The following is a 24,683-nucleotide window of genomic DNA, read 5'->3' on the forward strand; positions in this document are numbered from 1 at the left end:
CCCCGCTGTCCTGCTCTATGGAGCTCTGGCATTCTGTTGGTTTTGTTTTTAGAGTAGTAGTGACAACAGAGGTAATGATATCACTATTATTATTCCTGAAGTGCTCGGTTACCGAGAACTTCCCATGTGCGGAATCAGTGCAGACATTGATTAAAATGTCTGGCAAAATCAGTGCAGACATTCTTAGTCTAGCTCTGCAGAGGAGCCAAGCGACTAGGAGACTGGAGGAGCAGGGAGGGGCATCTGCCAGGTTGTCCCTTTTGGTCTCTGCGTGTCCTCGAAGGTGGGGCGGAGGGGTCACATCAGATGTGTCCACCTCCAGGGCAGGGGCAACGGAGAGCAGGGTTGAGAGGAAGCAGTTCCCCGAGTGCTGAGGACCCCCGTGGAGGTGGGCCTCTTCCCACCCCCCGCTTACTTTCTAAAATGCTTTGGTTTTGTTTATCCGTTCACTTATTGGTTAAATCAGTAGTCAGTATTTGCAGTATAATGACAATGAGAACATTGTTAACTCCTGAGCAAATAGTGTCCAACTTTTCGTGTTTCCTGGAGTTATTAATAGTTTTTTTCTGGTTGTTCAGTTTCCTATGTAGCTGTGACTAATTCTTTATTCCTATCTATCTGTCCGTCTATCTATCTATCATCTATCTATCTCTATCATCTATCTATCTATCTATCATCTATCTATCTATCATCTATCATCTATCTGTCTATCTATCTCTATCATCTATCTATCATCTATCATCTATCTATCTCTATCTATCTATCTATCTATCTCTATCATCTAGCTGTCATTTATCTATCTACCTAACATTATCTTAGTCCTTAAAACCCCATACACATTATCAGTCCCCATTTCCCACCCCACCCTCAACTTAGATGTCACTAATCTAATTTCTGTCTCTATGGATTTTCCTATTTTGGACTTTGAATGAAATGGAATCATACCATTTGTGGCCTTTATGTCTGGCTTCTTTCACTCTGCATGACGTTGTCAAGGCTCATCCATGTGGTACATGTAGCAGAATTTCATTCCTTTTTATGGCTGAATAATATACTCTTGTAAACCACAATTTATTTATCTGTTCATCTGTTGATGGACATATGGGTTGTTTTCACTTTTTGGCTATTGTGAATAATGCTGCTATGAACATTCATGTACAAGTTTTTGTGTGGACATATGTTTTCCTTTCTCTTGGGTGGAAGTGGAATTGCTGAGTCATAGAGTAACTCTGTGTTTAACTTTTTGAGGAACTGTCAGACTGTTTTCCAAGGAAGCTGCACTGTTTTACATTCTCATCAGCAGTGTATGAAGGTTCTGACTTCTCCACATTCTCAGCAATGTTTGTTATTGTCTATCTTTTTGATTCTAGCCATCGTACTGGGTGTGAAGTGGTACCTTGTGGCTTGAGTTGCATTTCCCTCATGACTGGTGATGTTGAGTGTCTTTTCATGTGCCTGTTGGCCATCTGTACGTCTTCTTTGGGGACACCTCTATTCAGATACTTTGCTCATTTTAATTGGATTGTCATTCTGTTGAACTCTAAGAGTTCATACATTCCGGATACAGTCCCTCATCAGATTTATGATTTGCAAATATTTTCTCCCATTCTGTGGGTTGTCTTTTCACTCTCTTGTTGGTATTGTTGGCAGCACAAAAGTTCTTAATTTTGATGAAGTACAACCTATGTAATTTTTTCTTTTGTCCCTCGTGCTTGTGGTATCATATTTAAGAAGGCATTTCCTAAACCAGACCACAGAGATTTATTCCCGTATTTTCTTCAAGAATTTTATAGTCTTAGCTCTTATAATTAGGTCTACAATACATTTGGAATTAAATTTTGTGTGTGGCGTGAGGAAGATCTATCTGTCTATCTATCTCTATCATCTATCTATCTGTCTGACTATCTATCATCTATCTATCTATCTGTCTATCTATCTCTATCATCTATCTATCTATCATCTATCTATCTATCTATCTCTATCATCTATCTATCATCTATCATCTATCTATCTCTATCTATCTATCTATCTATCTCTATCATCTAGCTGTCATTTATCTATCTACCTAACATTATCTTAGTCCTTAAAACCCCATACACATTATCAGTCCCCATTTCCCACCCCACCCTCAACTTAGATGTCACTAATCTAATTTCTGTCTCTATGGATTTTCCTATTTTGGACTTTGAATGAAATGGAATCATACCATTTGTGGCCTTTATGTCTGGCTTCTTTCACTCTGCATGACGTTGTCAAGGCTCATCCATGTGGTACATGTAGCAGAATTTCATTCCTTTTTATGGCTGAATAATATACTCTTGTAAACCACAATTTATTTATCTGTTCATCTGTTGATGGACATATGGGTTGTTTTCACTTTTTGGCTATTGTGAATAATGCTGCTATGAACATTCATGTACAAGTTTTTGTGTGGACATATGTTTTCCTTTCTCTTGGGTGGAAGTGGAATTGCTGAGTCATAGAGTAACTCTGTGTTTAACTTTTTGAGGAACTGTCAGACTGTTTTCCAAGGAAGCTGCACTGTTTTACATTCTCATCAGCAGTGTATGAAGGTTCTGACTTCTCCACATTCTCAGCAATGTTTGTTATTGTCTATCTTTTTGATTCTAGCCATCGTACTGGGTGTGAAGTGGTACCTTGTGGCTTGAGTTGCATTTCCCTCATGACTGGTGATGTTGAGTGTCTTTTCATGTGCCTGTTGGCCATCTGTACGTCTTCTTTGGGGACACCTCTATTCAGATACTTTGCTCATTTTAATTGGATTGTCATTCTGTTGAACTCTAAGAGTTCATACATTCCGGATACAGTCCCTCATCAGATTTATGATTTGCAAATATTTTCTCCCATTCTGTGGGTTGTCTTTTCACTCTCTTGTTGGTATTGTTGGCAGCACAAAAGTTCTTAATTTTGATGAAGTACAACCTATGTAATTTTTTCTTTTGTCCCTCGTGCTTGTGGTATCATATTTAAGAAGGCATTTCCTAAACCAGACCACAGAGATTTATTCCCGTATTTTCTTCAAGAATTTTATAGTCTTAGCTCTTATAATTAGGTCTACAATACATTTGGAATTAAATTTTGTGTGTGGCGTGAGGAAGGGGTCCAGCTTCGTGCTTTTGCAGGCGGCTATTCAGGTGTTCCGGCACCATTTGCTGAAGATTATCCTTTTCTCCATTGAATTGCCTTGGCATCCTTGTGGAAAATCAATTGACCATAAGTGTGAGGGTTTATTTCTGGACTCTCAATTCTATCGCGTTGATCTATATATGTCTATCCTTATGTTTGTACCACTCTGTCTTGATTATATTAACCTTGTAGCAAGTTTTGAAATCAGAAGTGTAAGTCCTCCGTGTTTGTTCTTCTCTTTTAAGATTGCTTTGAATATTCTGGGTCCCTTGCACTTCCATATGAATTTTAGGATCAGCTTGTCAACTTCTGCCAAGAAGCCAGCTGAGATTTTGGTGGGAGCTGTGTTGAATCTGTAGGTCAGTTTGGGGGGTACTGTCATCTTAGCAATAGTAAGTCTTCATTTTGTAAACTTGAGAGGTCTTTCCATTATTTACATCCTCTTTAATTTCTTTCAAAGACATTTTCTAGTGTTTAGGGTACAAGTTTCGCACTTCTTTTGTTAAATTTATTTGTAAGCATTTTATTATTTTTGATATCGTAAATGGAATTATTTTCCTAATTTCATTTTTGATTGTTCACTGCTGGTATATAGAAATACAGTGGTTTTTGTCTGTTTGTTGTATATTGACCTTGTATCCTGCAACCTTGTTGAACTATTTTATAAGTTATAATAGTTTTTAGTGGGGTCATTAGGATTTTCTATATGGAAGATCATGTCATCTGCACATAGAGATAGTTTTACTTTTTTTCCCCTCTGGATGCCTTTAATTACTCTTTCTTGCCTGATTCCTGCCCTGGCCAGGACCTCCTGTACAATGTTGAATGGCAGGGGTGACAGTGGACATACTTCTCGTGGCCTGGTCTTAGAGGAAAAACTGCAAATAAGTATGCATTTGCTGTGGGTGTTTCTCAGATACTCTTTATCAGGAAGTTCCCTTCTATTCCTAGACATTGGGTGTTTTTATCATGAAAGTGTTTTATCTGTCAAATGCTTTTTTTGCATCTATTGAAATAATTAGTGGTTTTTGTCGTTCATTGATAATGGTATATTACACAGATTTTCAGATGTTAAACCAACCTTGCATTCCCGGGATAAATCCCATTTGGTCATGGTATATAATCCTTTTTCTATGTTTCTGGATTCAGTTTCCTAGTATTTTGTCAAGGATATTTGCATCTATATTCATAACTGTCACAATTTTCCTCCAAACATCTCAACGGATCTGTCAAACACCTATCAGTAATATTGTCTGCCTACTCAGACATGGCAGAGAAACCACATAAAGTCTGTAAGTCCCGTTCCCCTCCCCTGAAGGACTCCTCCCGTTGCCTTCTGATCTTCTCCATCAGCCTCTGATCAGCTGTTACCCTGGGACCTTCCTCACCCATCTTCTGTTTGGATCTGCTGCTCTCTGGATCCATGGCATGGTCTCTGGCCACTTACCGAGAAGGGTACCTGGAAAGTAAACGTTTTTGTGTACATGAATGTCTGAAGAAAATATTCTTTCTTACAGTCAGTTGATGAATTGACTGGGTCAAGAATTCTGTATTTAAAATTGTCTTTCAGAATTTTGAGGACTTTGCTCCAGGTCTTCAGCCTCCAGGAATGCTGTTTCTTTGTTCAGGACCCACCTGTTCACCTGACGTTCCATCCTGATGTGGCCTTGGTGCAGGCCTGGTCTAGTCACAGGGCTCGGTGGGCACTTGTGTGCCCTTCAATACTGAGATTCACGATTTTCGTCAGAGAAATCATCTTGGATTTTTGCTTTGACTTTCCTTCTACTCCATTTTCTCTGTTTTCTCTTCCTGGAACCCCTGTAAGGTGGACATCAGACCTTCAGGATTGACTTTCTAATTTTCTTATTTTTTTCCCTTTTCGGATTTCCATGCCTTAATCTGTTTTAGCCTAATATCTGGAAGATGTCCTTGGCCTTATCCAGTCCTTCTGTCGAACGCCCTTCTCTTTGGTGAGGGACCTCCATGTCAGCGTCCGGAGTCTCCCACAGACCACACAGTGTCTCCACAGAAAACTCTCCAATCTGTTGTCGAGGGGGGATGGCAGCCCACTCCTCACCTCCCCGGAGCCTGGAGCCCCGGGGGACCCCTTTCTCCAGAGACAGACCTCAGGGCCCCTGCGGGGTAGGGCCAGGCCCTGGGCTGCACGCGGCGGGGATGGAAGGGATCTGGGTCCAATTGCTTTGAAGAGACCCTAGTCCAACTTCCTGTTCACGCACATACTCTCACACGCACACGCGTGTACACTCACACACATGCGTGCATATGCACACATACACACTCGGCCCACCGCCCCCTGCAGAGGGACCTGGGGTTGCCCTAGGCTCGGCCTGTGCAGATTGGGGGGGACTGGACAGAGGCGGGCAAACTGTCTCCCCTCTCCCAGCCCTGAGCTAAGGCACCGGCCCTCCCCCATCCACTCTGCGCCCTCCAGTGTTGGTTGAGATCCCCCGTCTGCTGTGTTCTGTGGGTTATCCTTCTTTCTTCCCTCCCTCCCTCCTTCCATCTTTGCCGCTATTTTATGGGGTTTCAGTGGGGTGGTTTGTCCTCTGTGTGACCCGAGGCCCCAGGTCCACCCTTGTCCTCAGGGTCCTACAACGAGGAGGTGGCCCCGTGGGCCCAGCTTGGGTCTGTGACCCTGTGACCCCGAGGCCTCTGTGCTCCACCTTGCAGAACATGCCCAATGTCCGCGACCACGATGCCTCCATCTACCTCCGCCTCCAAGGGGACGCCTTGTCCGTGGGCGGCTACGAGGCCAACCCCATCTTCTGGGAGGAGGTGAGACACCAGGGCTCGAGGGAGGGGCTGGGGCTGCGTCTCAGCGTAGAGGAGCCTTCTTCCGGAGACTGTCCCCCCGGAGCTCCCCCGACCCTGGGGGCTTACCTGAGAAGTGGCAGGTCCCCCATCCCCCAAGGTCAAACCCATTTTTTCCAACCCCTGAAGAACCTGGCACGCAGGCAGATCCAGACGCGGGGCAGGTGGAGGGCTTGCCTCAAAACATCAATAGGCAGAGGCTGCAACGTGTGAAATAATGACTTTAGAAGATTATGAAAGCATTGAAGCTCTCTGTCCATCAACAAACAGTCCCATGCCTTCCCCCACCCGCCGTGGTTGCCGCTGTATCTCCCTCTGGCCTGGGCTGCTCTCCTGGCAGCTCCTGGGGTCCATGCAGGGCCAGCGGCCCCCTCAGCACCCCCCAGGCCCCTCGAGCATGTACGGACCACCCCAGCTCCCGTACTCATGCATTTAGTCTACAAATTGAACGACAAAATGACTCCTTTCAGCCAGATACTGTTTAACTTAAGGACGGAGACCAAGATAAGAGCCCCTGTCCCCAGAGGCCTCTATTCTGGTGGGGAGACACACAGTAAATAAGCAAAGAAGTAATGCAATTGGGGATGGTGGTCTGTGCCCCGAGTGAAGTTAGCAGGTTAAGGATAAGCCTAGCGAGACTGGCGTGGAAGGGTGTCCTTCGGACTGTGTTCGGGCAGGGCTCCCTGAGGAGCTGACATGGAGCACAGAGCCCTGCAGGGAGAAGGTGGGGGAGGAGCTGCCCCAGGTGGAGGTGAAGGCCCTGAGGTCAGATCAGGCGTGCTTTTCCCGAAGACCCCTGGTGGTCGACGGGGGCAGGGTCCGCTCAGGTAGGGCCGATGTGACTTAGGTGAATGGGGTGAAGGAGGGCAGGAAGCAGGGCGACCGGGCAGAGGCCAGGGCAACAATCAAAGGCAGAGCAGGCGGGCCTGGGTCGGGGCGGCAAAGGGGGAGCAGGCGGGCCGCTGAGGGGTTGGGGGAGGGGAGACACACTGAGGGGACCGGCCCAGCGCTGTCACCACCTAATCGAGAGGCTGGCCAGGCCCTGCCTGGCTCTCACTCCCGTGGGGCGCTGTCACAGGGCAGGTTCCCTGCCCGCCCCCCCAGGTGTCGGACAAGTTTGCCTTTGGCCTCTTCGACCTGGACTGGGATGTGTTCACCCAGCACATTGAAGGTGCCATCAACCGGGTCCCCGTGCTGGAGAGAACGGGGATTAAGTCCACAGTCTGCGGCCCCGGTGAGTGGGGGGGCCTGGAGCTGGGGGTGGGCCGCGCCCTGAGGCTGGCCTGCGCCGGCCGCGCGCGGCCGTCCCTCCGTCCTGGGCCTCGGGTGCTGCGTTTGCTTCCCTCTGCAGGCAAAAGCCGTGAGCTGGGGGAGGGCAGGAGTTCGCCCACGGGCACTCGGCCAGGCTTCCTCCCGCCCTCCCCCGCGTGAGTCCCTCCTGAGGTCCCACCGAGCTCAATCCCTGCTTGACTTGTCCCTGGGACTTGGTGTTTTCATCTGTAAGATGGGATGAGCCCCCTGCCAGCGCCTGGTGAGGCTGAGCAAGGAGAGGAGGGCCAAGCTCCTTCCTGATGCCGTTCTCACAGGGCTGTAGACCCCCGTTCCGGCTCAGCCTCACCCCTTGGCCCTCTGCCCTCGGCAGCCAGGCCAGCAGGGCCGCACGCCCACACAGCATGGAGAGGCCCAAGCCGGTGCCTCCCCTCTGGCCCCTGGGAGGGCTGAGCTGCAGGAGGCTGGAGGGAAAGGGGGAGGACAGAGTGGCTCAGCTTCCGATGCCCCCCCTTGGGTATGCATGGTGCAGCCCCTGACCCTGCCCGGCCGGCCGGTGCCCACGGGGATCGAACACCAGGCGGGGTGGCCTCGGACGCCCAGCACTGACGCGTTTGGCCAAGGCCACTAGTTTACTGTTCAGGGCCTGCCGGCCAGGCTAGACTTTGGCCATTCAAACTGATGTGACTTGTCCCAGCACGGGTCACTCACAGCTCAGCAGGGAGAGGTGACCGCTCGATGACGGAGCCTGAGAGAGGGCCATCCTGGGGTTGTCCAGGGAGCTCAGGGACCCCAGGGTGGGGGAGGCCCAGGCGCGCCGAGTGAGTGTCTCAAAGGCAGATGGAGAAGGTTCTAGAATAAGATTCAAGCCCGGGGCCACGGAAGCGGGGACGAGGTGTGAAGGAGCTCGCACAGCATCCGCTCAGCTCCTGACTCTGCTGAGCCCTGCCTCGTGCCCGGCACGTGGGGAGCGCAGCGGGGGAGCCTGTGTGGGAGGCTGGGCGGAGCTCCCGAAGCGGGAACCCAAGGGGGGTGGGCTCGGGGCAGGGGGGCAGCACGTTCCCGTGTGACGGCACTGGGGTGCAGGGGTGAGGCTGCTGGCCTGGGGTCCCGGCAGACGGTGGCCTCTGGGCGTAGAGGGGCCCAGACGTTTCAGCTGCGGGGCTGAGGGCGGGAGGTACTGGGGTGGTGGGAGCAGGGGGGGCCGCCCAGAGGGTGCCGTGGGGGGCTGCGGGGCCGGGGTTCCGGGCGGGCGAGACACGCCACCCCATGCTGGTTCCAGCAGAATCACGTGGGCATCCCCCCTCCTTCCTGCACGGATGGGATCGCTTTAATCCTCAAGAGAGGCAAGAACCGGGTAGGATGTGCCTACCTCGGGGCGGAGAGAGGTTCCGAAAGATACAGTTGCCCAGAGAGGAAACTTTGTGTCTGAGGCTCTGAGTTCCTTGAGCCTCGGTGTCTGCATCTGTGAAATGGGTGACAGGCGGGGTGAGGCGAGGAAGCCACACATTAGGTTGCAGGGCAAGGCCCAGGCCAGCCGGCAAAGCCATTCGTACAGGCCGAGCAGGGAGTGAGGGGCAGGCCAGGCCAGGGGAGGGGAGGGGTCCCGACGCCCAGCCTGTGGACTGCTGGGGAGTCCAGCCCTCTTGGTTCCGGCACACGGTGTCTACACGGCTGCCAGCCCCGACTGCTTTAATCTGTTCAGCTCATGAAAGAGCCTTTGGTGAGAGGACAGCTTTCTGGGGAGAGGCAGCTGGGGTCCCCCGGCCAACCACAGGGTCTTGGGGCACAGGGTGCGGGGCGAGGGCCGAGGGCTCACTGCCCCGGCAGCTTCCCCGGGGCTGCGTGGGGCTGGCAGTGAGAAACCCAGGCCCGAAGCAATCCCAGGGGCACGAGTAACCGGGGAGCATTCTCGCTTTAATTGGCCTGGGGGTCATGGCCCCCAGGAAGCCCTGCTGGCGGGGAGATGCATGTGGAGTCTGGTTTCCCAGCTGCCAGGGAGGTTCCGTGGGGACATGAGCACTTCTCCTCACCAGGGAGGACAGGCCGGTCAACGGCCCTCGGCCTCCGGACCAGAACAGGGAAGTCCCAGGCCCCCTTGACTTCGGGGAAGCTGGGGGCGGGGAGACCTCTCGTTCCAAGGTCGGGAGGTCAGAGCCAAGGTGGGGGCCCCCGTCCCGTGCATCCTGCATCCTCTCGAGTCATTTGTTAAACATCCAGGCGACCTTGACCCCCAAACTTCCCTCCTGCTGGCTTTCTGTAAGGCTGTTCAGAACGTTGTGGAAACATTTGCAACACTCCCGAAGTGCTCACCGGGTCATCCCGGAACATAACTGCAGCCTCCGCATCACTGTCCCGGGAGCCGCCCCCTGCGCCCCGGCCCCGGTCCCTCCCCGCCCCCCGCTTGCCCCCTGCGCCCCGGCCCCGGTCCCTCCCCGCCCCCCGCTTGCCCCCTGCGCCCCGGCCCCGGTCCCTCCCCGCCCCCCGCTTGCCCCCTGCGCCCCGGCCCCGGTCCCTCCCCGCCCCCCGCTTGCCCCCTGCGCCCCGGCCCCGGTCCCTCCCCGCCCCCCGCTTGCCCCCTGCGCCCCGGCCCCGGTCCCTCCCCGCCCCCCGCTTGCCCCCTGCGCCCCGGCCCCGGTCCCTCCCCGCCCCCCGCTTGCCCCCTGCGCCCCGGCCCCGGTCCCTCCCCGCCCCCCGCTTGCCCCCTGCGCCCCGGCCCCCCCGCCCCCCGCTTGCCCCCGGCGCCCCGGCCCCCCTCCCTCCCCGCCCCCCGCTTGCCCCTTGCAGCCCGACCTCCACACAGGCCCCAGGGAAGCCCCTGACCTCCCTCACAGGGCTCTCGCCCCTCCTGACGCCTCCCCCGGCGGCTCACCAGCATCCCCGTGGCCCCCAAGGCCTCACCCTGGGCCCTGCCCTCCTCTCCGCCCTGCTTCTCCCGCCCTCCCCTGTGGCTGTTTGGAAGCCTCCCCAGCTTCCCAGGGCTGGTGGCCTCCTTCGGCTCAGATGCTGCAGATCGGAGGCCGGGGTCGCCGGGCACCAGCAGGGAGAAGGACAACGCTTGTGACCAGTGCACACAGCGGCTGAGAGCCCGGCCGGGAGCCAGGCAGCCCCGACCGACCCCGGTGGCCCCAGTTCCCTGCCGCGCAGCATGTCCTCCTCTGTGACCCGGGGTTATGATGGCGCCGGGGGGCTGATTAGCAGCAGCCAGCCCTCCCGTCACTCCAGAGCCAGCATCCCACTGTGTTTTCTTCCCAGGCATTCTCTTTTCCCCTTATTTACCCATTTGCTCTCGGTCCTTCTCACTCTCCGGTCGGCTCCCCGAGGGGTGGGGCTTGTCTTGTTCGGAGCCACCTCCCATGGCCGAGTTCTGGGCACAAGCAGTTGGGCTGCAAATATTTGCAGACCGACTGACTCACAGCCCTGTGAAGTAACTACCCTGAGCCGGACTTTACAGATGAGGAAATCAGGGCTCCTCTGAGCCAAGGTCACACAGCTGGGAAGGGGTGAGGCAGGGCTTGAACCCAGCACTGTGGCTGCGAAGTCCAGCTCCTTATCATTATGCCCGAGGCTCCCTCCCCCTCCAATCCTGGCCTCTGCCCTTGGCACGCTGGCAGCAGACAGAAGCGAGAGACTTGGTCTCCTCTCCCAAAGAACTTATGATCCTTCATTTACTCGGTGAACATTTATCAAGCACCTACTGTTTGCTGGGCCCTGTGCTAGGCCTCGAGACACCGCACACGGTGAGCCAAGCCCAGCCCCTGCCCTCAAGGTACTCGTGGTCCAGTGGGCAAGAGTGCCCTGCAGTGACACAGCAGGAAGATGGTACAGTGACCGGGAGCCACGTGCAGTGATGGGGGCTCAGGGAGCGGCCTCTCACCAGCAGGAGAATGGTGATAGTCACGAGACACACCAGGACCCCCCCCCCAAGGCAGAACCCAGTTCAGGTGGTAAATGCTGAGGAGCTCGGGGGAATGTGGCAGGAGCAACCAGGGAGGCTTCCTGGAGGAAGCAGCATTGAGCTGGGTCTTGAGGATAGGGAGGGTCTGGATGAAGGAGGCACCTACACACCCCCACCTCAATTACTGCCCTCTTGGGAGACCCCACCCAGGAGCATGTGGCCGGGAGGGAGCTTCAGGCCTACCCTTCCCTTTCAGAGTCATTCACACCGGACCACAAGCCCCTGATGGGGGAGGCACCCGAGCTCCGTGGGTTCTTCCTGGGCTGCGGCTTCAACAGTGCAGGTAAGCGTGGACAGCAGTGCGTCCCCGACTCCCTGGCATCCCTGCGAGTGAAGACAGCAACTGGGCCTCTCCTTCAATTCTCAGGGCCCCCCACCTGGGTTGGGGCGCTGGGCCTAGGAGCCCTGCGGCCCTGACAGGGGTGGAGATGGGACAAGCCTGCCGGGAGGGGGTGAGGTCCCGTTAGGAGGTGTGTGGCACCCCACCTGTGAGATCCAGGGCTTAGGGGCTGATGCTGCCCATAGAGGTGGGAGGGGCGCGGAACTGAGGTGCAGGGCCCTGGGGGTGGATTGCAGACCTGCGGCTCTGCTCCTGCCAGGAATGATGCTGGGAGGTGGCTGTGGGCAGGAGCTGGCCCACTGGATCATCCACGGGCGCCCGGAGAAGGACATGCACAGCTACGACATCAGGCGAGTGCCCGCTGGGACCCGTGGGCAGGAGGTGGCTGCCCTAGGATGGGGTGGGGTGGGGTAAATATCCAGGGCTATTTAGAAAGGAGCCTTCCCTGAAATCCAGAGGGCTTCTTGGAAGAGGTGGCAGTAAGGGAAGAAAGGGAAGAAGCCTGCCGGCGGGGGGCGGTGCTGCAGGGTGCCTGGGTTTGGCAGATCCACGGCCCTTTACAGCTTCCAGGACCTCTCGTCCCAGTGTCTTGCCTGACCCGCCTGGCAGCTCTGGGATCGGCAGTGGGGATCTTATCATCCCACTTTGCAGATGGGGAGACTGAGGCCCGGGGAGCGGGAGGGACCGCACAGGCTGCCCAGGAAGTGGGGCTGAACTGGTGGTCGTTATTAGGACGTGTGCGTATCTGGGAGACAGGCAGCCCCGAGCGAGGTGTCGGCCGCATCCATCCTTCACTCACAGGGGGTCTGGAATCAGTCAGACCCTGTGCCGAGCACTCTCCTGTCTGTAAGCTGGGGTGTGATGTGTAAAAGCTGTAAATGTCGCTGGGAGCAGTGAGCGTGTTTGTGTAGGTAAAACCCTCGGCATCAGGTCTGCACACGGAAACACTAAACAAAGCTGAGCTGAGCCCAGGGGCCGCTGATATCGGAGTTGGGAGGTGTCCTGGTTGCCCACCGACCTCTGAGTCGGGACAGGGATGTGGGTGCCCCCAGGCAGGGTCTGGAGGGTGGCAATCGGTGGGCCTGGGGTCTGGCCCCCAGGTGGCAGTTCTGCGGCCCGAGCCCTGCAGGTGGCAGTTGAGGCAGCGGCTTGGAGGGGCCTCTGTGGGTGTTCGGCCCGCTCCCCTGTGACTGGGGAGACCCCAGCTGCCCGGCAGGGCTGGAGGTGGCGCTGGTTCAGCTCACCGCGCCCCACCTCCTCTGCTCACCTCGTCCCTGCCTGGCCCGCTGGGGACCTTGCGTCCACGGTGGGGGGATGTCTGGCCCCCACAGAGACGGACAGACATACCCTGAGATCCCCCCCCCCAATGCCGCCCCCTCCATGGCGCCTGGCACAGCGTGGTCCGCTCTGGCGCCACCTTGGAGTCTGTCTGGGTCTGTGCCCACGTGCTCTCCCAAGGGAGGAATGTTCCAGAAATGATAAAGCTGCACGGGACCTCAGGGATGGGCCAGTCCAAGCCCCTCCTGCTACAAACAGCAAAACAGAGGCGCCGTTGCAAGAGGCATCTTGTCTGAAGTCACCCCGCGTGCGAGCCAGAGCGGGCAGGGACCCAGCCCTGCAGGGCTGTCTGCCGTCCGGCTTCCCTCGGGGGGTGAGGCCTCAGCACTGGAATCGGACGGACCAGGGCACATCCTCGGCCTCGCCGAGTGGCCTCTCACCTCCGGGGCTGGTGGAGGCCCCTGGCATGGGTCTGAGCCTCCCTCCTCAGCCGCCTCTCCTCACAAGCTGTGACATTAGAGGGAGCGTTTTGTGGGCGGGTTTGTGGGTGGAAGGCAGAGCGCCGGCTGGGGCCTTGCGTCACAGGTTGGAAGGCAGAGGGCCCAGGGAGGGAGCCCCTGAGTGCTGGGGCCCAGTGGGTAGGGGTTGGGGCTGTGATCTGGGCCACCCGCCTTTCTGGCCCGGGCAATGCACCCAGGAGATGACCGGCTCATGGCATCGGGCCTGAGCGGTCACTGACATAGGGCGTCCGTGTCCCCCCAGCACCCGCCGCCCCCCCCATCTCCACTCACATACCGGACGGCTGCCACCACCGAACCAGCTGTGGCACCGGCGCCCGTGACCTCTCAGCACTGATGGGATGTTCTGCTTCCCTGTCCCGAGCGGGGCACGGAGACCCAGGCCCCACAACAGAGGCAGAGCCAGGAAATGAGGGCACTGTGTCAGGGAGTCACCAAAACACCCGGACGAGGGAGCGCCAGCCTTGTCCCCCTGCTTAGACAGTCAGAAGGTCGGAGCAGAACTCCATGTCGCCTCCTCGTCTTACACGCGGAGGACGGGCTCGGGGAGAGAGGTGCCTGAGGAGGCGATCAGGGCCCAGGGCCAGGTCCAGGGCGTGTCTGGACCCTGGCCTGCATGTGAGGCTCCCGGGGCTGGCCCAGCACCAGATGCCCTCCAGGCCACAACAGCTGCCTCACGGGTGGTGGCGGTGGAACCCCCTTTGGACACCCAAACAGGTTCTCAGCTGTCCCGGCCCCCCACCTATTAGCCAGCTCTTCCTCCTCTCTGACCTCGGTTTCCCCATCTGTGAAATGGGAAGATTGATCCACCCTCTCAGTGGAGTGCATTGGGGGCTCACGGTAGTGATGCGTCGCCTCCCCCAGGGCCTGGCATAGGTGGGGCCCAGAGCACGGGCTCTTGCTTTTAAAGAAAGCTCTTGGGGTCCTGGCAACCAGGGAAGGAGAAGTCGCTCTTTGTTATGTCAGGAGCGTGGCTGGACGCCGGACCCCGGCTGCAGGCCCCTCTGCCGGCTTGTATGCAGGTGGGAAACGGCAGCCGGGTCCTGGTGGGCCACGGGGAGTGGCCCTTCCGCTGCGGACCCCTGTCGTGCTTGGGCCGAGCTGAGCGCCGCCGCCCCTGACACCCACAGGTGTGCACAGGCGCAAAGCAGAGGGGCTGGTGGGGGCCTGTCCAGAGGGGCGGGATGTGTCTGTGCAGGGATCACCCAGTCCCGCCTCAGGCCCGTCCCCCTCCCTGGTCCCTGCCACCCAGGGGGTCTGAGAGGACAACTGAGGCCCCACCTCCCCCCCTTGAGAGCCCCCCAGGAGCCCCACTCTCGGCGTGGCTGGGTGGGTGACCACGTCCCATCCCAGGAGCCACTGGGCGCCTGGTGCCAAGGCGGGGGGAGCCTCCTGGCCTTCTCCCGCCCCAGCTCAGCCCCTCACCAGCCTGCTCCTGCAGCCCCGCGTGCCACCGCTGGGACCCCTCCCCAGGCCCCTGGCGGTGCTCCGTGGCCCCCCTTCTTTCTGGAAGCCCCTGACTCAGTGCGGCAGGTTCCTGTCTGGTGGCAGAGTCAAACCGGGAGCCCCACGCCCGAGGCCGCTCTGAGGACTGCACGAGGGGTTCTCGCGGGTGGCCCTCAGCCCCGGGCCTGTCCTGGAAAAGCGCTCCTTACACGACAGCGATCGCTGCCCATACTATCTGTCATGAGAATGCCCACATCTGCAGCGCCAGCCCCTGCCCAGATCAGAGCACCACGCAGACTAGCCCTGCGAGGCTCAGGCCAGGCCCCTGAGGACAGCAGCGCTGATGGGGACACGGCGGGGGGGAGGCAGGCCCCAGAGGACACGTGAGACACCAGCGGGTGGGGAGTGAAGGAGTGGGCGGGGGGGGCCGCAGTGAGCTGGGCGCCTGAGAGGTGGGCTGCTCCCGGGCGGGGCTGCAGGACGCAGCGTGTGACGCAGCCCAGAAGCTGTGGCCGGTCTGGGGACCAGACGGAAGGGCTCTTGGGTGGCCCTGGCTGTTCTCCCTTCGCGAAGGCTGGGGGAGGGGCCTCTTAGCTCAGCAGGAAATCGCGTGGGACCCGCGGGAGGAGTTGGACACCACCAGGGGGTGGAGTGGCTGCACCTGGTGTCCCCGCAGCTGCCAGGGGACAAACCTGCAGGGATCACGATCACACCAGCCCTGGGGGCGGGGCCCCCAGACACGGCTGGGATTTCTCCCGCTCCTCTGCGCCTCTTGGGGGTCTGACCTCAGAGGCCGTCACCTGAGGCCCTGAGCCTGCGGTGTCCACTCCCTGCGCCCGACAGCTGTAGGGCGTTGCAGGCGAGGAGGCTGAGCTCCCCAAGATTTGCGGGCTGCCCGAGGCCCCTCGGTGGGAGGACGGAGAGCCAGGAGCCCCCCTGACGCCTGAGCCCTGGGGAGGGGACTCCCGTGGAGGGACGAGGGTCCCCAAGGCAGTGACGGGCCACTCCATCCACGACAGGCGCTTCCATCACTCGCTCACGGACCACGGCCGCTGGATTCGAGAGCGCAGCCACGAGTCCTACTCCAAGAACTACTCGGTCGTCTTCCCCCACGACGAGCCCCTGGCTGGACGCAACATGAGGACAGACCCCCTGCACGAGGTGCCACACCCCCCCGCAGTGCCTGCTCCGTGCCGGCTGCCGGCGCTCTCGGGGAGCCCCGGGTGTGGGGTGACAGAGTGCATGCAGCACCCCCCAGCTGCAGGGCAGGTGTTGGCTCCTTCGCTCCCGGGCACTTACCGAGGGAATGTGCCTGGAGCACAGTGGGGGGTCGTGTGGGCCAGGTGCACCGGCAGGTGTGTGCAGTCGCCCATCAGAAGGGCAGGGCCAGGCAGTGGCGTGCTAAGAAGACGTGCTCCTGCTTGCGGGGCCTGCTTGGGATGTCTTTCCTCTCTGGCAAGCTTCTACTTATATGATGAAACCCATCGTCAGATGCCCTTTCCTGGGCCCTGCCCCCGGGCACTCTCCCAGGCCCCTGACCACCCAGATGCCTTCCCTGTGCTCCCATTACCCGCCCCGACCCCCAGTCCATCTCCATCCCCGCTTCCTTGCCCCCATCTTGGGCTGCATGCTTCGCTTACCTGTCTACGAGGACCCTGGCAACGGGGCCTGGGCCCCAGTCACTCTGAGCGCAGAGCCTGACTCTGGGTAGGTGCTCAGGGAATGTTTGTTGACTGGATGGCTGCGGGGGGAGGCAGGTGGGCAGGGCGCAGTGAGCAGGTAGCATTTAAGCAGAAGGAGGAGCCTCCTTCATCTGGGGCTCCAGCGCCTGGACCCCAGAGGGAGCTGGTGTCCACGGCACCTCCCCAGGACAGAGACGTCCTTGGCTCCCGGGCTGCCCTGTCCTCCAGCCTGGCCTAGAGGGCCCGCTGGGAGTCTTGGGCCCCACGTGGGCTCGGGTTCCCCCAGCCTGCACCGTCCCCGCAGCTCAGCAGCCTCCCAAGGAGCGCAGGGCTTGCTCGATGACTCTCGGGTGGAAGTTGCTCACGTGTGCACAGCTCTTCCCGGAGGTGGCTTGCCGGGTGCAGCAGCCCTGCCCCCGGGGAGGAATCTGCATTCACCCACACCTCCACTTCCTCGTCAGCACCCTCCTGGTGACACTTCCCAGCCGTTGACGGTTGACGTGTGTTTTGTTAAATAGAAGAGCCTGCTCTCCATTTTCCCTCCCAGGAAGGGTGATGCGTCTCTGGCGGAGGTGTCTCCACGCTCACTGGAGGGGAGTGGGTTTTGTGTCCTTGGTTGCCACCCCCTTGGACGTCCAGGGAGGACGCATCCGGGGGTCACCAGTCAGCATGTGACCTGGACCGCCCTCCCCCTCGAGGTCGGTGGCCCCCGGGGAGGGGGAGACGCAGGCCGTCTTGGCCTCTGGCGCCCGTCGGTCTTGGCACTTGAATGCCCGGCCAGACTCAGCTTCCGAAGCCCGCTCCTCCTGGGCGCTGGACGGGGTTGGCCCCAGGCACGAGGCCCTTCCAAACCTGAGAGCGGAGATTCTTTTCTTCCCCCCGGGCTAAATTTCTTTTCAAAGAAATCTGCCACCATATTACTTTATTGGGTCTGCTATAATTTTTTATTGTGGTAAAGTACACATAACATACAACTTGCCATTTTAACCATTCTAAAGTATACAACTCAGGGGGGTTAAGTACGTTCACGGAGCTGTGCAACCATCACCACTGTCCAGTTCCAGAATGTTTTTGTCACTGCAAGAGGAAACCTCGTACCCATTAAGCAATAACTCCCCATGTCCCCCTCCCCCTAGCCTAGAAAAACTACTGATCTATACTTTCTGTCTCTGTGGATTTGCCTGTTCTGGTCATTTCACATAAATGGAATCGTACACTCTGTGGCCCTTGGTGACCGGGCTTCTTTTCCTTAGCTTGTTTCTGAGGTTCATCTATGATGTAACAGGTGTCAGAATGTTCTTCCTTTTTTTTTTTTTTTTTTTTTTTGGGTACCGGGGGCCTCTCCCGTTGCGGCCTCTCCCGTCGCGGAGCACGGGCTCCGGACGCGCAGGCTCAGCGGCCGCGGCTCACGGGCCCAGCCGCTCCGCGGCACGTGCGGTCTTCCCGGACCGGGGCACGAACCCGTGTCCCCTGCATCGGCAACGCGGGCCTCTCACTGCTGTGGCCTCTCCCGTTGCGGAGCACAGGCTCCGGACGCGCAGGCTCAGCGGCCACGGCTCACGGGCCCAGCCGCTCCGCGGCATGTGGGATCTTCCCGGACCGGGGCACGAACCCGCGTCCCCTGCATCGGCAGGCGGACTCCCAACCACTGCGCCACCAGGGGAGCCCCAGGAAGTTCTTCCTTTTTAAGGCTGAATAACATCCCATCGTATGGATGGACTGCACTGGTCATCCATTCGTCAGTTGATGGGCATCTGGGCCGTCCCCACCTCCGGGTGGCTGTGAACGCAGGTGTGCACACGCCTGTTTGCGTCCCCGGTGTCATTTCTCCTGGGTGTACACTTAGCTGTGGCATCGCTGGGTCACTGGGTGTCCCAGACTGCTCGGGCTGCCACAACAGACCCCACGGGCTGGGGGGCTCAAATTCATCTCTCACGGTTCTGGAGGCTGGGCAGTCAGGATCAAGGTGCCCGCTGACCGGTCCCTGGTGAGGGCGCCCTTCGTTCCTGGCTTCGGGACGGCCGCCTTCCCGCCGTGTCTGCTCCTGGCAGAGGGACAGCCCTGGTGGCTCCTCCTCTCCTGCTAAGGCTTCGGGCCCCACCCTTAGGACCTCATTTCACCCTAATTCCTTCTGCACAGGCCCCGTCTCCAAATACAGTCACACTGGGGGTTAGGGCTTCAGCATAGGAATTTGGGGTGCAATTCCGTCCATAAGAGAAGGTAATTCTACAGACCGGGGTGCCGGGAGGGGCCGCAGAGTTGGAGCCAGAGCCTGGGCTGGGGTCCCGGTTCCGAGGGCCGGGACCTCTTTGCCCGCTGCCCCCTGCGGTACCGGCTGGCGGATTCTCCCCTCCCTGCCCTGCTCTGCGCGTCCGGCCAGGCCTGAGTGGGCCTCTTCTCCCTCCACAACCAGGAGCTCCTCGCACGAGGCTGCGTGTTCCAGGAGCGTCACGGCTGGGAGAGGCCGGGGTGGTTCAGTCCCCGCGGCGCGGCTCCGGTGAGTGGCCCCCGGCGCCCAGCGGCCGTGCCCCCGGCCCGGCCTGCGCTCGGCCCCTGCCCACCGTGTCCCCCGCGTCCTCCCCACCGGAGGTGGCTGTGTGTCTCCCTGTCCTTAGTGCCGTGGGGCGGGGGAGTCACCTGGCCTTCCGAGAAGCCGAGCCCCGGCCGGTCCACCTGAGATCGTGGGCTGTCCGCACAGGCACCCCTCAGCGCCCACGGTGCCCGGCCTTCCACGGCCCAGATGGGCCAGGGGCCAGGAGAGCTGGTGTTCCACAGAGAGGAGGCTGTGCACAGGACTCCCCAGGTTTACGGGAGAAATTAGAGTATCTTCTCGTAATTTTGTTCATATATTTTTGGCAACTGCAGCTGTGAATGTTAGTAGGAGGATTTCGCACAAAATTATGCATTCTGTGTGTTCGTTTGTAAGTTGGCATTTCACAGCATCCTGGCCTCTGGGTGCCCTCCTGGGGGCTGCCCAGCCCCCACCCAGTGCCTCTCAGGGACCCAGGTCCTCAGAGAAAAGAGTCAAAACCGTCCTGCTTGTGAGACCCTCGGCCTGCGGTCTCTGGAGCAGGTGATGTGATGCTGAGGGGATGCTTTAATACAACCAGGGGGGATACTATTGGATCCAGATTTGTACAAATTAAAACCCCTTTCCCGTTGCTATGTTTCACCAGTCCCCTTCCAGTGCGACCCATCTCCCGTCTCCGTGGCAGCTATGTGCCAAGGCAAGTTCCAGGGCATGTTAGGTGAGGTGGATGGAGGCCAGAGCTCCTGATGGCTTCTGCCTCTGCTTCTCTGGGGTCAGCAGAGAGGAGGGGCCTAGGTAGACCCCTCCTTGAGCAGGTCTCTGCAGAGCCCACTGCAGCCAGCCTGGTCTGCCCTGGAAGCCCCTCTGCCCCGGAATCCGTGGGCCAGGCGATGAGACCAGAGCGGGAATCGGCGACCTACCCCTGGTCCCGAGATGGGCGGGCTGTGCAGCCCCCACCCGGGAGCCGTCCTGGGCGTCCAGGGCAGGGGGTGACGAGACGTCCCCGAATCCCTGACCCCTGGCCAGGTTACGGCGGGCTGGGAAGTTCCTGCAGGGGGCTCAGGGGCCAGGGGGAGCCACCTGGCGGGCCAGGGAGATGACTTCCTGCAGGGATTCCTGTAAACGCCCCTCCCTGGACACCAGCGGTTGAGCTGGAGTGGGGGTGGGGTAGGGGGTGTGCTTGGGGGAGCAAAGGGGCCTGACTCAGTCAGAATCTGACACTCGGCTCTCACCAGTGACAGGAGACTGGGCAGGGCTGGCCGTGCTGGGAACTTCCTGCAGGGATTCCTGTAAACGCCCCTCCCTGGACACCAGCGGTTGAGCTGGAGTGGGGGTGGGGTAGGGGGTGTGCTTGGGGGAGCAAAGGGGCCTGACTCAGTCAGAATCTCACACTCGGCTCTCACCAGTGACAGGAGACTGGGCAGGGCTGGCCGTGCTGGGAGGCGAGAACTGGCGGGCTTGTTCACACCTCTCCAGGAGTGGCCGCAGAGTTAGGAGGGAGGGGTGGGGGGGGGGAGGAGGGGGAGAAGGAGGAGGGGCTCCGTCAGCAGGGACAGGACCAGGCGCGGGGTGTTGGGTTCTGGGCCTCTCTGAGAGCGGCTGACCGAGTGCAGGAGAAGCCAAGGCAAGTGGTGGCTGAAGGGCCAGCCTCTGGGGCCCACCACCTGGGCTCACGCCGGGCGGCCAGGACTCTCCTGTGACCTGAGGCAAGTTTCAATCTCTCGGCACCTCGGTTTCCTCGTCTGTAGAGAGGATCTCCCTTCCCGGGAGCGCGAGGCCCTTTGCGCACGGCTTGGCCCCAGCAGGACCTGGTCCCGGATCACCACGGCAACAGCATCTGGAGCCACCGCTGCGGCCGCCCCGCCCCCGGCCCCCACCCCCTCCCTCCGCAAGCTGATCCCTGGGCCTAACCCCAGCGCCTCGGCGTTGAGCCGGCCCCCGAGGTCCCAGTCAACCCGCCTCTGTTTCCCGGTCAGCCCCGTCTCTCGCCGTCCCTCCGTACCCGAGCACACCCCATTCCTCTGCACCCTCCGGGGCCCCGGCGCTCCCCATTGCCATGGAGATTGTGGGGTCACCTGTGTCATGTGGAGGGCGTGCCTGAGCCCCGCCTCCACCCCGGCCTCGTGCACAGCGCGTTGCCCCTCGAGAGGGCAGGACCAGCCCTGTCCTGTGGACCTTTGTTTCCGCAGGAGCGCCGCGGGCACCGGGCCACGCTGTGCGTGGAGCGGGGAGGAGGGGGCGGGCCGGTGACGACCCCTCTTCTGCCCCAGGTGCTCCCTTACGACTACTACGGGGCCTACAGGACGCCGGCGCACGAGGACTACGTCTACGGCAGGCTGCTGGGCCACGAGTACACCTTCGACTTCCCGCCCCACCACGACGTGGTAGGACGCCGCAGCCCTGATGGGGTAGAAAGGCGGGCGTCCCCGCGGGCCGGCCCGCTCTGCCGGCTCCCTGCCGCCCCCGCCCCCGTTTTTGGCTGCCTCAGTTTCGTGGAGGAATCGGTGATGCTATCCGCTGCCCTCCCCTCCCTCCGGCTGTACCAAGGCTTTGCCAGCGGTGAGGGCTGCTCAAGGAGCGGGGCTGGAGCCAGGCCTGGGTCTGGCTGTGTGGCCTCGGGCCAGGGCTTCACCTCTCTGAGCCTCTTGGAGCTGCTCCGAGGCCTGCGTGTGACTTTGTGGGTGGCGAGCCCCTCCTTCCCGGGTCCAGGGCAGAGCAGATTCACGACAAGTAGGTCCAAGACGGGCCCCCAGGGGACGAGCAGAGGAGACCCGAGCTGGGGGAGGGCCCGTGGTCTGGGGCCTGCTTGCCCCCGCTCTTGCTCCAGAAGCGGGCAGGTGAGGCTGCTCAGGTAGCTCCCGGCGGCTCCTGGCCCCTTCCTTCCGTTCCCGGCTCCTGATTTCTGTTGGGCTTGGGGTGAGTCCCTCTGAGTCTGCATCGCACAGGGAAGGTCTCACAGGCAGCTTCTGCAGAAAAGACTCTGCCAGCTCCCCCTGTGGGCCGCCGGCTGTTTTGTTACCGAGCAGGACGTGCTGTGTCCCTGCGCACGTGGCCGACTGGGGAGGGAGCGCAGTCCCTTCAGGATCTGTGTGAGGGGGGCCAAGGCCTCAGCCTGGGGGTCCCCAGGGATGGGTGGCCTGGGAAGCTTCCTGGGCGTGGGACCCCTGCTTAGAAGCAAAGCTCTGCCGTTGCTACCTGGAAACTCTTAAGACGTTTGGAACAGGCCCGCATTTTTATCGTGTACTAGCTCTGCACCCGGTCCTGAAGGGAAGGAAGCACGCTTTCCTCCAAAGTGTGCTCTAGTAAAGGCATTGGAGGAGGGGGCTTCTGAAATGGAAGGGGAGGCATGTGCGTCTGAAAGCCCAGGAGTCCCTGGGGGAGCAAACGGGGACCCGTCTGGCACCTCCGCACCGCGGCTTCCAAGGCCTGCGGGATGTTCAGGCCCTTGAGGATGTGGGCGCTGGGAGGGGTTGCCAACTTGGCTTCGTGGCTGCATCCCACCCGCGCAAAGGCACCCCGACAGTCCCAGAGCGTGAAACATGCACTTGTTCTCAGCCTTGGCAACTTCCCCAGCCTGGCTAGACGAGAGTCAGCCCAGGAAGCTGGTTTGGAGTTTGATCTGCAGCCCCAGCAGTGTAAGCGAAGGTACCGCGTGGCTGATGGGGGAAGGGGGAGCTCCATAAAGGGTAGTGGCGTCTGGAGAGGGGTGAGGAGCAGCCTCTGGGGCTCAGGAGCTGCGCAGACCCCACGGGTGCCGTGTGACAGCCAGCTGTCCCGGAGGGAAGCCTGGAGGGAAATAGTGAGAGATGTTGCCTTGTTTTTTTTGTTTTTTTTTTTTGTTTGTTTTAAAAAAAACAGCTTTATTGAGATATATTCACATAGCATACCACCCAACCACTTAAAGTGTACAATGCTTTTAGTATATTCAGAGGGTTCTGCAGCCATCACTGCAATCTAATTTTAGAACCTTTTTATCTCCCCTCCAAGGAAACCCGATACCCATTAGCCCATTTTCTCACCGCATCCCCACCTTCCGGCAGCCACGAATCTACTTGCTGTCTGTGTAGCTTTACCTCATCTGGACATTTCCGTAATGGACTCGTACAATGGTGGTCTTTTGTGACTGGCTTCTTTCACTTAGCATGATGTTTTCAAGGACCATCCATGTTTTAGGAAGTCGTCAGTACTTCATTACTTCTTATTCTGAACAATATTCCATTACATGGATACACTCCTTTTCATTTATCCATTCATCCGTTGATGGACATTTGCGTTGTTAGACTTTTGGGCTATTATGAATAATGCTGCTCTGAAAATGTGTGTGCAAGTTTGTAGACAGATGTTTTCATTTCTCACGGTTAAATATCTAGGAGTGGGATTGCTGGGCCATGTGGTAGCTCCACGTTTCACGTTTTGAAGATCTGCAAAGGCTTTTCAAAAGTGGCTGCACCATTTCACACCTCCGCCCGCGGCCGACGAGGTTCTCGTTTCTCCATCCTCATGAGCACGTGTGGTTCTCTTTTTGACTCTAGCCATCCGGGTGGGTGTGAAGTGGTATCTCAAAGATCTGAGTTGCATTTCTCTAATGACTAATGGCGCTGAACATCTTTTCATGTGCTTATTTAGCCATTTGTATATCTTCTTTGGAGAAATGTCTATCCACATATTTTGCTCATTTTTAAATTGAGTTATTTGTCTTTTTATTGAGTTGTAAGACTTCTCCGTACATTCTGGATACAAGTCCCTTATCAGATTTATGATTTGTAAACATTTTCTCCCCTTCTGTGGGCTGTCTTTTCACTTTTTTAATGATATCGTTGGCGGCACAAAAGTTCTTAATTTTGATGAAGTACAGCTTATGTATTTTTTCTTTTGTCCCTTGCGTTTTTAGTGTCATATTTAAGAAGGCGTTTCCTAACCCAGTTCACAACGAGTTACTCTTCTGTTTTCTTCTCAGAATGGTATAGTTTTAGGTCTTGTACTTAGGTCTGTGGTTCATTATGATGAAGCTTTGTGTGTGGCGTGAGGAAGGGGTCCAACTTCGTGCTTTTGCAGGCGGCTATTCAGGTGTTCCGGCACCATTTGCTGAAGATTATTCTTTTCCCCATCGATTTGCCTTGGCATCCTGTGAAAAATCAACTGACCATAAACATCAGGGTTTATTTCTGGACTCTCAATTCTATTCCATTGATCTATATTTCTATCCTTATGCTATACCACGCTGTCTTGAGTACATTAGCTTTGTAGTAAGTTTCGAAATCAGGAAGTGCGAATCCTCTAGCTTTGTTCTTCTTTTTCAAGATTGTTTTGAATATTCTGGGTGCCTTGCATTTCTGTATGAATTTTAGAATCAGTCTGTCAACTTCCACCAAGAAGCCAGCTGAGATTTCGGTAGACTCTGTCTAATCGGTAGATTGATTTGGGGGGGGGTACAGTCATCTTAGCAATAGTGAGTCTTCATTTCGTAAACATGAGAGGTCTTTCCATTTATTTAGTTCTTTAACTTCTTTCAGAGAAATTTTCTAATTTTTAGAGTACAAGTTTGCACTTCTTTTGTTAAATTTATGTGTAAGCATTTAAAAATTCTTTTTGATGATGTCAATGGAATTATTTTCTTAATTTCATCGATTGTTCATGGTTAGCGTACAGAAATGCAAAAATTTTTTTTTTTTTTTTTTTTTTT

At 57.6% G+C, this 24,683-nt stretch overlaps 2 protein-coding genes across 2 annotated transcripts in view; one reads left to right on the forward strand and one right to left on the reverse strand.

The window, feature by feature from the left end:
- The window catches only part of LOC114487444 (sarcosine dehydrogenase, mitochondrial-like), a 10,693-nt gene extending 6,121 nt beyond the window's left edge, over positions 1-4,572 (reverse strand). Inside the window, exon 1 of the mRNA XM_055089386.1 lies at positions 4,536-4,572. Within this exon, the coding sequence (XP_054945361.1) occupies positions 4,536-4,572 (37 nt within the window). The remainder of the gene's footprint in view (positions 1-4,535) is intronic.
- Positions 4,573-5,205: 633 nt separating this feature from the next.
- LOC114487445 (sarcosine dehydrogenase, mitochondrial-like) lies at positions 5,206-21,841 on the forward strand. Its single transcript, XM_028497370.1, has 9 exons — positions 5,206-5,289; positions 5,839-5,943; positions 7,084-7,213; positions 11,403-11,489; positions 11,806-11,896; positions 15,808-15,949; positions 18,884-18,967; positions 21,271-21,559; positions 21,828-21,841. The coding sequence occupies exons 1-9, from the start codon at positions 5,206-5,208 to the stop codon at positions 21,839-21,841; spliced, it is 1,026 nt and encodes a 341-aa protein (XP_028353171.1).
- Positions 21,842-24,683: the final 2,842 nt, after the last annotated feature.

This window comes from Physeter macrocephalus, chromosome 13 (assembly GCF_002837175.3).
Source record: "Physeter macrocephalus isolate SW-GA chromosome 13, ASM283717v5, whole genome shotgun sequence".
Taxonomy (NCBI): domain Eukaryota; kingdom Metazoa; phylum Chordata; class Mammalia; order Artiodactyla; family Physeteridae; genus Physeter; species Physeter macrocephalus.

Coding starts and splice junctions, on each gene's coding strand:
- LOC114487445 (XM_028497370.1), top strand. CDS start 5,206: ATGGCAGCCCACTCCTCACCTCCCCGGAGCCTGGAGCCCCGGGGGACC. Junction 11,897..15,807: donor ATGCACAGCTACGACATCAG/GCGAGTGCCCGC, acceptor CATCCACGACAG/GCGCTTCCATCACTCGCTCA. Junction 18,968..21,270: donor GTCCCCGCGGCGCGGCTCCG/GTGAGTGGCCCC, acceptor CTTCTGCCCCAG/GTGCTCCCTTACGACTACTA.